A 13,922-nucleotide genomic window follows, 5' to 3' on the forward strand; every position below is an offset into this window, starting at 1 on the left:
AAGGGAGGATTTTTTGGTAGAGTCAAAAAGAATCTGGCACAGTTTCAAGTTCTATTTTTTTGCCTTGTCATAAGAAGGTAAACTCTACGTTAGTCCCAAAATGTTGTAACTCTCATGATTTCCTCTTCAAATAAAAATCATCATTCATTTCCAATACAAAATAGATATTTAATTAGTATTTCAAAGTGAATTTGAAAGGATATAAGGAAAATTATCAAAAACACTAGGATATTGTTGGTTTTTAGTTCGTTCATGCAGGTACTTCCCGAGTTCTTATACCTATGAAATCACGAGGAAAAAACAAATTAGGCAAACTTAAGGAAAATCAAAAAACAACAATTTTCCTTTTAAAAAAACCTCGCCCGCATGGCAGTGGCAGCACCCTTGACACGGCACACTTTGGCCGCTACATAATATCATTACCATGTCCCCTTGACTCGTACGTGACAATATCATTTCACGTACCGTTCCGTACTACAGTACAGGTATGTACAGTCGCCATCAGATATATCGGAGCAGCCAAGATACTCAAAAATATCTGAACATGCACTCTAGCGCCTTGACAATCGAGGCGTCTTCAGCTATTTGTGAGCACCTTGGCTGCTCCGATATATCTGATGGCGACTGTACTATCGACACAGCTGACAATACTTGTATCTTATTGCAAAGAGATAAGGCTCAGTAATGATCAGCTTGTGTTGTTAGTACTGTCGATTTTGCCGACGGAAAGTTCAAATTTTACATCGTGCACGAAAAGGAAAGTAAAACAAAGAATTTTACAAATATTATACTAAGTGAGGAATGTGAGGATAGATGAATTTGTTATTAATATAATTTTACGGAAACTGTTAATGGATTTGCATTAAATTAAGCTTACTAAAGCAGTTAGAGAGGATAAAATATGGGAAGGCAGTATTATGGAAGTGAAATTAACGACCAAGATTTACGCAGCAAGTGGCGGGTAAAAGTTAGATAATGTAGTGAAATTAAACCCAACATATTATTGTCAGGTAGAATTTTATATAAGAAATAAATAATCCATGAGTTATATTAGTAAAAATCATAATTGTTAAAATTATCGAAAAAGAGCTTTATCCAGTGAATAAGAGTAAATTTTGGGTTATATAATTATCCGTTATCTCTTCATTCAGTAAGCATATGTACGCAAACATTGCGGTTTCATGGATATTTTTAGAAAGGATAGCATGTGGTAATCTCACGTGCTGCCATTATGTAAATCTCTCCAAGATCAAGTTTAACTCTGATGTCAGCGAAAATCTGTAAAATATTTGAAATGTAGCATAATTTAACCCACCAATTAGTAAACCTTTATTCATATTCTATTCATATTCCTTTATTGATAAAAGTATAGTCGCCATCAGATATATCGGAGCGGCCTAGGTGCTCACAAATATCTGAACACGCCTCTATTGTCAAGGCGTTAGAGTGCGTGTTCAGATATTGTGAACACCTCGGCCGCTCCGATATATCTGATGGCGACTGTACAAATTTTACATGTCATAGGTGCAATATTAATAAGTTAGTATATGTCAGTTTAATCACAATTCATTTAAAATAACTATCATCAATTGAATAAATTCTAAAATGCGAAAATATCTTGGTCCTAACCTAATCCAGCTAAGTTGTATTTTCCATTTGAATAGAATAGAATAGAATAGAATACTTTTTATTCGTAAACACACAGACAATAGACATACATTAAAAGAACATAGTGAAAATAAAGTGTCACGAAATGGCCCCATCTCAGCATGCTTGAGATTTTATCCCGGTTGTATTTTAGAAGACAACATTGAGTCCATAACTACTTTAAACTTAATTGTCTACTAGTATATTGACCAAGACAAATGTATTATTAACACCTTACAACCGCCGTCCGTGGGTGGAGTTCTTGTTTGAAATTGTTTGTTTAGAAAACTAAACGTTCAACAAAGATCGGAATGGTTTTCTTTCCTCTCTAGCTGCCATATAGAAAGGTATTGGCATGACAAAAATTCCACTATATCCCTTCACTACTTTCCCTCCGATAAACGAATTCGCATTTTAAGACCAAATGTATGTGGACTCAGGGACTATGGACTAATGTAATTTGAAAATGATTTACCTTATTGCGATCTAAAAATGTCACATTACTGTGTACTGTATATTAGTTGCCGACCCAAAAATCCTCCTTGTTTGTAGAATGCCAGACTTTAATTCCCTTACAAACATCGACTTGCTCTACATCCGACCGATATACATATGTAGTACATATTTTCTAGTAGCTTATTTGGGAGCCAAGAAATAGTTTCTTACCCTCTTAAGAAGATCGTCTTAATCTTATTTATGGACTTAACTACCCATTCGCGTTAATGCCTCCTATTTCTTCTTTAATACCGTCATTAACGTCTGTAAGAGCAAATATCACTTTTCCGACCAGTTCTTTTCAATTCCCCGCGTGTTACTAGTGCAAACATCCGTTGCGATAAGTCTTATCACCAATTATGGTGCCAACTCACCGGCGAAGATTAAAGCAAAATCGCTTCCATGTTACGATAACCTCATTAATATATTAATTAACAGTCATGTGTTTCGTGAAAGTTATTGAAATTTCTTTGAAGATGATTTCTAGCTTTTAGAAATGCTGGATTTAGTACCTAACAGAATATAAAAATGCAATTGTGAAAGAATAAAGAATAAAGCCGCGTCAATTAACATCCAAAAATGTTTTGCAGCTTTTTTTGTTATTAGGGAGTCTTGGAGACTTGTCTAGGTGGCAGACTTGAACCATGTTATTTAAGAAAGTGTCAAAATCACGTTGCGAAATTTTGGATTAGATCGAGAATATCCATGTTAAATAAATAAATATTATAGGACTGGTCATTAAATGATACTTCAAATACCTAGAAGTATATCCGACTTTACTAAATGACTCATTTTGCTCTCTCATTTGGACATGACTTGCAGTTGCATCTCCTTCGTATAAACATGTTTGTCTGAGCGAAATACGCTGCGAGTTATCTCAAAATGAGATACATAGTCGAACAGACCTCCTGCATGGTTTGATATAAAAATAGCACTCAAGGTCACAGTTACCGGGGTTCGACGTGTACTTTGCAGTGACTCACTGAGATCTCAGTTTTATAATCCTTCAAAATATAATTGCGTCCATGGGGATAAGAGTAATGATAGTAAAATATCTATAATACTCAACTCTGATGCGGGCTATAAGTGGATAAATGCTAAACAATAGGGGAGGAAACAAGGCTGAATCACGACCTCGAAATTGGTATGAATGAACGCATCGCTGCAACATACAATAGACCGCAATATAAACCTTAAAACTGTAAACGCAAGCCTCATTATCGATTAAGTTACCATCTCGTTAAATTATGACTCGTCGTACACCATTGTTCGGTGTCTTACTACTGATAAAATCACAGTAACTAGCGACTCTTATTAATAATTGTTGTTATTTGCTATAATTGTCGTTTATGGCACTCTTAGTAGCGAAATGCCTTGGAAATATGCTGTGAGAAGGCATTTATTACCTGTTGAAGTTAATAGCAATGCTTGTGCCTCAAGGCTAATCTATCCCATCAAAATAAACTGAAATGTACAGTATAAAAAAAATAAAAGTGTATTAACAAAAACATGTTTGTCCTTAGCAATGACTATCACTTCAGCAAATAACAATGACATAATCTCCGGAAGATCGCATCCGCTTGGCACAGCTTCAACGTTAAAATTAACTGGACAGAGATTCGGATTTACGCGTTTATTTTTACTACTTTTCTCCATTTTTTGTGGCCGTAACTCACTTTCTATAACAGCTGTGTCTTATTTAGTTCTATCTATAACATCTTAATGACTTCTCATCTTAAAATACTCGTGTTAGATAGACTAGTATTTGCTGTTTCAGTACCCCTATCTCTTTTATGCTTCATTTATTGCGATAAGTTTTACAACTCGCGGTTTCTAGTCATCAAAGTGTTGACCTCTGCGGTCGTACGAATCAATTTAGCTGTTGTTCCGAGGTTTAAAAGGTAATGTTCCTGGCCTTACAGCCTTATGTGATGACACTGAGGTCAGTTCTTACTGTAAATTATTAGCCATGTTACGGGTGTCTGTAAAGGCTATTAGTAGCAGTCATGCAGTGGACAAGATGCTCTATTATACCTGAATGCTAATGTAATAAAGTATTAAATTTTAAAGTGGAAAAATTACTGTCTTGGGTGAGATTTAAACTCACGGCCTCCATCCAGACAGTAATATTTCCACTTTAAAATTTATTCTAGTCTTAATAGCATCGTTAGCAGACGTCTCTGCTTGTTAAAAATTAAATTAATAAAGAATTACATAGACTGATTCGATATTCTCACAAATCCTTGCTTCAATAAATTTGCATAAAACTTTTGATGCAGCCTTATGTAACATTCGCTTTATATAACCTTCGCTCGCACCACGTAACCAGTCAATATCTTATGCATTTTATTTGCACTAACGCGGCGCCTAATGCATTAACACGCTTTAGAAACAGAAATAGCCAGTCCATATTTCACGTTGGTACTTCCTGTCATACATCAACTGTGTTAATGTTTTCCTAGGTATCTAGGTGTTTAAGGACTATTCTAAAAAGTATTATTTAGCAATTGCTTAATTTTATAGTCTTATCGTTACAGAATAGATACCCTTTAAATAAACACATGTTTTGGTGATAATGGGCTATTACAGTGCTGAAAAATATGAAACATGCCAATTGCCAATCACAATTTCACCCACAGATTTTGGCAACTTTTTCTTTCACTTTTAATTATAAAATCCACGTTTAATTTGTCTGCGCTCTTTCGTAAATTTATGTCCTGGAATGATGCCGAGTAGGGATGTAACTGTAACTATGTTGATGGCTGTTCTTTCGATAAAAATATATAGTCAATGGCGTCTTCGTCGTTTTTGTTAGTTTGTTCTCAGTTCATCTCAAAAAGGTCAAAGATCTCACAAGTCCAGTCACGTAGCTAACACTTTCCATGGACCTACTAATTTTATCGTCGTTTTCTAGTCTTGACCGTGTATGTCGGCACTCTCGATATCTTCAAAGTGGGACGAGTAATTAAATCGTACAACATTTTTCTTCAATGGATTTCGAGAAGTAATTACTTCAATTCCAATAGATGCTAGTATAAAAGCAACGCTTTTTAAAATAATGTACAACAGTACATGGAGTCTGTACATACAATATATAAACGACAATTCATGCGATTCGTAAATACCACATGAATAAACACCTTACCTTCACACACAACACACAACAGACCTAGCTAACCCAATTTGTACTAAATCGAGCACAATCACCAGCCTGTCTAATCTTGAAATGAAACTATTGAGAAATTACTTTCCTTGTGCTGAATTCAATCCCCTGACATAAATTAATCTACGACTCCCATAGTCGAGTCAACAATGATAATACTTATTATTGTGATGATGCTAATGACAATGTTATTGCAGATGAACGTCCGCGTGACGACGATGGACGCGGAGCTGGAGTTCGCGATCCAGCAGACGACGACCGGCAAGCAGCTTTTCGACCAGGTGGTCAAGACCATCGGCCTCCGCGAGGTCTGGTTCTTCGGCCTGCAGTATACCGACTCTAAGGGAGATCTGACCTGGATCAAGCTGTATAAGAAGGTTAGTTCACATATCAATTTCAGCGACTCTATTGAGGTGGGTGGTAGGTAATAGGTATATTGAGCCAGGATGGAATAACACAAGCAACGATTTAAAATTGTCATGATACATGTACCTAAATAGTTAGATTTTTTCTAGGTACCAAAATATACTTATTAAATTATTCATTACATTCGGACATGTAAAAAAACCAACCAAGACCATTACTATTTAAATTTGCAAACATCAAGAGATCAATGGTTTTTGTCACGTATCAAAATGTTACGTGTACTTGTGCTAGGCCTACTGGCAAAATATTTAGTACAAACATTATGCAGAACTGCAAAAATTCCTCGACTTGTACCTTAGCCAGCAATTAAGAGCTTATACGTCGGCGGTTAGCATACGTAATTAGTTTCTAATCTATTTACATTTCATGTTTATGGTTTAAGATGTACTTTTTAATGTTTCTTATATATTTCTGATTGCTTTCACGATCTAGCCTATGTGTGTGAGCATATGTATTTATACACTTTTCTTTCAGATTTAAATAAGTTCATTTTATTAAGTAATGTAAGACAATGTAATGGCATTGCATGATGTAATGGCGAATGTCAGTAATTTTGTTAAATCATGTATCGTAAACACTATTTAATCCTTAGAAGTCAATACGCACGCCGATTAAAAGAATTGTTATCGGATCGGAGTGTAGAAAATACGCTCATGACTCATGATACTCATTAAATTAATCGTTACCGTATTGGTAACGAATCATTAATTTTCTGCATAGTCGGTCTCTTTGACTGAGTGAGCATTTAGTAATTTAGAAGTCATAAATTCTTCTCGATAAATATCCCAGTTAATCACGGTATGTTGATTAAACTTAAATTTCATAATCTTAAAAGATTATTATTCTCAGTCCGAGCGAATAATTTACCTTTTTTGTGTAAGAAAGATCAAGATGAAACTCTAGAAATAAACATCATAGCATATGGCCAAATATGTTTTTCGGTCAATCAAACATTCCGTTCTAGCTTAGTACACCATACCAGATGTGATATGATGTATCAAGAAATATTTCAGAAGGTGTTTTCTATAAATATTGAAAACCCGAAGATCATAATGGATTGTTAATATGTATAATCATACTGTATTCTAAAATGTACAACTATCTAAGATACTATTCACTTTTACGAGAACGTATACGCCCGTCCAATCCTGATAGTATACCAGTACCAGCGATTTAACAGCGCCGTGCAAAAACAGCAACACATTAGTGCGAGTAGCCAACCGTACAGTATATTTCAAGCGGACCTCGACGAAGTTCAAGTTTGTTTTGCACCAATTTGCTCGTTTATGAGCGGAGTGTGCTCGCTTGATTTACGAGCAATTCCTTTTATACCACAACAAGCCACAATATTTCTTATTACCCCACCTAAAGGCTTATTATTCTTTGATTGCAGTCGTTTCGTCTTTCAGTACCAAATGTATACGTTCCACTCTCACTTTGATCTGCACGCTATAAATTTGCCAATTTGTGAAAGCAACTGTTATTAATGGTTTTGAGACCTCGGGGTGATGAACACCCTTGCAAGATCAGCCGTTTTATATATTCTACTCGTCAATATCCGGCTTCGCAATTTACTTCTTACATTTTTTCCATTAGAAGTCCATATCAAGAATCGCTCTTTACCAAGTTGTTCCAATGGTTATTATTTAGAAAGTAGCCAAAGTAGAGGCGTATTTAAATTGCTTCGCCCACTCTAAAATTATTCAAGTGTATGCGAATTGTAAAGTACCTACGATTCGCAGTAGGTGTATAAAGTACCTTGGTGCTTTTGTTTTAAACATCACTTAATTAATACAATCTTTGAATAAGTTCAGTCAAAATAAATTTAGTACGAAAAAATTCAGATATGTTTGGAAATATCTTAAAAGCGATATGCTAATTTTAGAATGAGCATTGACGATAAGTAAACCAAGAACTGAAATAATCAAATAAAAGCTTAATCGGAACGGAAGTCATTAATCGGCTTACCTTTAGTCATCCTAATGACAGATGCACTTTGATTGATCCGCCAGTATAAATAATTCTGCTTCCTGAGTCATACAAGAACGGAGAATCGATCGTACTTGATGTGGTTTTCCTTTTCAATCGTTATTGGCAGTCGATCAAATAAGGTATTATATTTCATATCATAAATTGTACTACCTTTTGCCGTTATTTTGCAAAAAAGGATTTTCCTTGTACATAATTTCAATTTATAAAGAAAGTATAAATGCAAGGTATTAACTAATTTGGATTGGATGGCAGAAGTTCATGACCAATCCAAAAATTATATACTGAACTACCCAATCCAAAAGTCATTACTTAAGTTTTTGTATCATTACTATTTAATCATGTTAATATGAAGTTATGAACATGTTACAGTGTTATTGAAACCATAATCCAAAACATTAATCGGTATAAAGCTTCAAATATTTACTCGCGACAAAATAAATTTGCCAACAGCCCAACACAAAATATCTCAATACCAAAAAAAGAAATGGTTTTCCTCTGAACCGACATTGACCCAGTGAGCAATGCCGACGTGTCTCCCGCGCATGTTTATGCCATTCGTAATTCGTAACTTATCAATGGGAATGAGGACAGCCAGTTTTGGTGCAGGTGCTGACGAATTTCTTTCTGTGGAGACCTGTTCTGCTCTGGTATGCCACTGCATGCATATGCATCTATAGGAGGTGAGGTTAATAAAACAGGAAACCTTAAAAATAAATTTGTTTTTCTTTTTTCTAATAACCACAAATGTTAAAATAACGACAAACGATTACAACAGCTTGTCGGCTTTGACTGACGTTTATGTTCAAACCACTTGTTTAAAGGTCTGTTTCGACGTGAAAACCTAGTTACAAGAAATGCTTAAGTTTGGCTGATTGATTGCAAAAGTATTAGTGTTGTATTGCATAAAATTAAAATTTAATGCAGAGAAATAGACATACAAACAAACATCGTACAAAATTTAATCTTCCTTTTTTCGTCAGTCAGGTTAAGATATTGAATTTGCGATCTGAATTCTTGAAGCTTAAAGGGTACACAATCCTTCAAAGAAACAAGTCTAATTTAATACCGGTTTGATGCTTCTTACCTTTTAAAACATTATTCCAGTTTACGTTATTCAAGGCACTCTTCTAGACTTTGGGCCAAAAGTCGTCACGGTTTCGAAACCGGATTTAGGAGTGTTTCTTTATCACACATTAGTTACATGTCTGAGATAAGATTCGTCGCACGTAGTTACATTTAATTCCGAAATTTCCTCATTGAGACATTGACGTTGCTTTTACAGTCTAGCAAACGAATTTGTTAGTAGAAAAAGGCGCGAAAATCAAAATTAGTGTAGAAGATCGACAATCGCACCTACATTTTTCAAATATGCCGCCATTATCTACCGACAAATTTAGTTTATCAGAGTATAGTTTAAACATCTTATTCCTTTATGTAACCACTGTTACAGGCTTTGCAGTGGCAAAGAGAAACAGCTTGTAAAATTTATAACAAAGCCTACATAGTTTGTTTTCATTGTAATAATCATAAAAGTTGTTGCTTTTCTTCATTCCTTTTTTACTATTTCTTAGATGTATTGTTTTATCGCCAAGTAAAATCTTAAATTAACAATCTTCTTCACCCGTAAAGTAATAGAGTATCTGATTCACTCATTGTTTACTTTAGCAATCTCGGCCGTAAATCTAAGATGCTCGTGTTTTTGTCCCAAGGCCGCCAGTAAACAGCACATTTTAGAAACAATAAGTAAGACACTTGACGACAGATGATGGTGTCTCTATTTATATTGTTGATAATAAAAAAGGCAAAATATATGGATTGTTAGATGTGATAATTTAAAAGTGCTCGGTATCACGACGTCATTTATTTCAAAAATATAATTTTGCGCTATAATAAATAGTAGTCGATGATGCAACAAAATCAAAATGTTGACTTTACATTTTAATTGAAACATGATCAAGCAATGCAAAACAATGTTGACTTTCTTTTTTACGCATCGGGATGAAATCTGCCAGTTAGAATCAATTACTAGCTATTAATCTCTGCTAATTCTCGTGTAGCAGCAATTGAAAGGGATCACAAATGCGTTTATTTACTAACACCGGTTGTGAAACGACAAGCGTGTTTGCGCTCAGCACGTGGACATTTCCTCCGTTGTTTGAAAGCTAGCATTGCGTAGAATAAACAGTGAAATTCAGTTTCTTTTATCATTTCTTCTGTGACTAACATTACAGGAATAAAAACGTCTTTCATTTAATTTTTGTTGTATTTTGCACGGACATGACAAGCGTGTCGGTTATTATCATTAATAAAGTAATTTATTAATCTGTCATTATAATTGCATGACAACTGCATTTTACCCTTTTTTATCTGCATAATATGTTATGATAACTTTATAAAGCGTTTTTACAAATTCGTCTTCAATATAATTAATATAGTAATTTATTAATCTATGTCATCATAATCGTATTAAAACTGCTTTTTACTTTTTTCAGTATTCATCGTATTTAATATTTTATTAACATTTTAAAGCGTTTTTACAAATTCGCCCTAAATATCAATGTCAAATCTGACATAATCCTCAATGACAGAAATTACCGAATTCGAGTAGGTATCGTCGTTTTTTACTCTTGCGACTCTCGTGACATCTACTTCCTTCGTCAATAATAATAACATCTAACAATATACAATCTACCACTGTTGAGTATTCGAAGAGCCTCCGCCAGCACGCACTTTTCTCGGAACAGGTTTTTCTATTGTAAATGCAAAACACATTGCCGTTCGCTCGTCTCACACTACGGAATGTGATTATAAAGCGATTAGCGTGATCGGTGCGATAGTACACCGATAATATGATTTACTACTGTTCTCTATAAGTAGTCCTCTAGTATTTCGTGTTGATAACTTTAACTTTCTTATCTTTTGGTTATAAATTTAGTGCCTATCAATCATAATGATATCATTGCTCAGGAATTTAAATTGTTTTATCAATTTAATTATAATCATCATCATATCAGCCTTTTATCGCCCACTGCTGAGCATAGGCCTCTCTTCGAGTACGCCACTTATCCCGGTCCTGAGCCAATCTCATCCAGAAGTGACCCGCAGTCTTCCGAATGTCGTCCACCCAACGAGCCAACGGACGCCACCATTCCGTTCGTTCCGTTCCATTTTGGCCCATCTGCCATCACGCTGTCTGGCAACATGTCCTGCCCCAGCTCCATTTAAGTTTCGTAATGGTAATGACGTATCCGAATTTAATTTAATTTTGTTATAACTCACGTTGAGTGTTTGGATTGTCTTGCAGTATTACCTTGGCCTTAACAGTCTCATGTCAACCAGAATATAAATAGTGGTTTCTTCATAATTGTATGAATTTACGCATCTCTTATTCGTGTGTACTTTAATTCAAAAATAAAACAGTGTCAACTATGTATCTTTTAAGTAAACGTGCGTTAATACTACTTTAGTATTTGATTTTTGATTTAGTATCAGCATCTCTCGCGAGGCATCAGTTTCTCTTTTATCGTCCGAGTTACAACCGGCGACAACTAGGTACATCAGTTAAACAATACCTCGTCCAGGCCATAATTTGAATGTTCTATGTTGTTTCCATACCTTCAAGATCACCTACACCTGAATTACTTCGTGAATATCTTTTATCTTCACCGAGCAGGTAACGAAGAACACCAATTGCATAATTTTCCAGTACATGATAATTGTACGTATGTAACGATCCGACGATACCATGCTGACATTTAGCAGCCTCATGCGGCCTCGCGTGAACACTACAGTAACGCTTACACGACAAGAACTGAGTTTACCGTAGAACAATATTCGATTGCTATCTCTGTCTAGGCTGTGATTAGCCTCTTACTTGCAACTTTACTTACTTCATTCACTAATTATAAATCTGCATTGCTTTACCTGGTTAATAATTAACTTGTGTACCTGCACCTTGAAAAATCTTGTCGATAAAACCATGAATATAGGTTGGTACCTACTTCAATTAAAAGTCATACGAACCCGCCGCCAAAATGCCGCTCCTATACAATCGAAGTTACGCCCTTATTTTAAAACTTCGTGTAACATCATTTAACATGATGTCAAAACTCGAGATTATTGCAGGAAGTAGGTAATAAAGGTTTAAACACAATAGCAAGGTTATATTAGCTAGCCTAGCCTTTTATCTAAAGTATTACTAATAAAATAAAATAACGATGAACAGTTTATATATTACGCATAAAGCAAAAATGCATCAAATAATTTCAATGACGCAACCGCTTTGTTATCAACTTCTAGGTCTTACTCACTTGTTTATAATGTTCGTTACTTTACCTGAATTTGCCTATTTCACACTATCGTCTGGTAGTATTCACGATTTTATATAATCGGGTGAGATGAAACTATCAATGAATCATTATGACATTTTTAGTTGAATTTCTATTATTGAAGTTGCATACATTAATTTGCTCGCTTCAAATGCTATCAAGTATGATTCCATAGACAAATCTGAGTGAAAGTAAATACTTCAAGTACGCCATAGTGTTGACTCAGAGTTATTTCCGCCGTGACTAAAATCCTGTTTATGGCATCGCGGAAATTATGGCATCTTAATTGCCGACTCGTTGCGTGACGTTCAGGCTCTTTATTAACATGACTACTATGTACTTTGCCAAGATGCCAAGAGTGGTCACTTTAGAAAGAGTGACAATAACTGATGGTATTGTTGTGATTTTTTCTATCGACTGTGACCTGAAATTTAAGACTTTATTGAACTTAAATTTCTCACACATTTATATGGGGTTGCACCAAACCATATGTCATCGTTAAAGCGTTCGCTAAATTTTATGCTGAGTGACATTGATCAGTCCGCTAATTGTGGTTGGTGCAACTGGCCCTTAGTGTCTCAGACACGAATAGTTGAATTTTATTCTATGGTGAATGTTTGGACGTATTTAAAGCCTTTTGCTTTTTACAAATCGTTTCACCGAAGCGCGGTGGATGGGATGATCTAATCTAAACGAATGAAGTGTTGTTTGAGTGATAAGCTGTCATGAAACTAAGCATTTTAAATATTTTGACGAATCATTAGAGCAGTTTCCGAGATCCCCGAATGGTAGAAGAGCCGACTGCAAAATTTCGTACCGACTTGATACCGCGATGAAATGCACAATGGTTTCCCATAAAAGTGATGCTAAGTCCAAATTTGATAGACGGCGCGGAACCTGCCGAAAGTACAAAAAAGAAGGCCACTTCCGGTGCGAAAAAGGGTTCTCATTTAACCCATCTGATAACGAAATAATAGTTATGGCAGCAGGTAGAAATTTACTCGTAGACACAAAAAGCGAAATCTGTCAGTATTTTTTTTTTGCCGGAACTGCTTGGCAGACGCTCTCAAATGTGACCACCGGGACCCCTAAATATACCCATCTGATACCAGCATGAAACCAATTCCAGTCGGTAGGTATGAACCCTCGTTTCAGGAATATATAAGTCTGCCAAGGCTTTTCCTGCCAAAACACCTTGACAGACGAGATTATGTAAGCAAGGTGGCCATCGGTACCCTTAAATATACCCATCTGAGACCACCATGAAACCAATTCCTGTCGGTAGGTATGGACCCTCATTTCAGGAATATATAAGTCTGCTAAGGCTTTTCCTGCCGAAACACCTTGACAGTGACAGACGAGAATAATCTCGTGCTTACATAAGTATGCAAACATAATCTCGTATAAGATTTATTCTGATGCTTGATAACTTTGATAAGCTTATCATATAGCGATAAATATTTGAAATTTCTATTAATTCAAAACTGTTCAAGACTTGTAGTTATGTAATAGGCAATCGATCAAATATATGTTTCAACTTCATGCTCATTCGGTTTTGTCACATTGAACCTAGCAAGGTGATCTTAACGCGTAAGGGTGTTCATCCTCACACCCTAGCACCTAAATGGTCGCGTACTGTGCGGTTTAAGAGGAATTTCCTCCCGCGTACGCTTCGGCTGTGGAATGAGCTGCCTGCCGAGGTTTTCCCGAGGGGCTACAGTATGGGGTTCTTCAAAAAAGGAGTGTACAGGTTTTTAAAGGGTCGGCAACGCGCGTGTAATATCTCTGGTGTTGCAGGCGTTCATAGGCTACGGTAACTGCTTACCATCAGGCGGGCCGTATGCTTGATTGCCACCGACGTGGTATAAAAA

At 35.7% G+C, this 13,922-nt stretch overlaps 1 protein-coding gene across 2 annotated transcripts in view; it reads left to right on the top strand.

Annotated features, from left to right (window-relative positions):
• LOC134743462 (moesin/ezrin/radixin homolog 1) overlaps window positions 1–13,922 on the top strand; it is a 60,518-nt gene that overhangs the window by 18,266 nt on the left and 28,330 nt on the right. For both annotated transcript variants that reach the window (XM_063676900.1, XM_063676899.1), the window contains one exon: window positions 5,503–5,682. In XM_063676900.1, the coding sequence (XP_063532970.1) occupies window positions 5,503–5,682 (180 nt within the window). The remainder of the gene's footprint in view (window positions 1–5,502; window positions 5,683–13,922) is intronic.

Source organism: Cydia strobilella, chromosome 8 (genome assembly GCF_947568885.1).
Source record: "Cydia strobilella chromosome 8, ilCydStro3.1, whole genome shotgun sequence".
Taxonomy (NCBI): domain Eukaryota; kingdom Metazoa; phylum Arthropoda; class Insecta; order Lepidoptera; family Tortricidae; genus Cydia; species Cydia strobilella.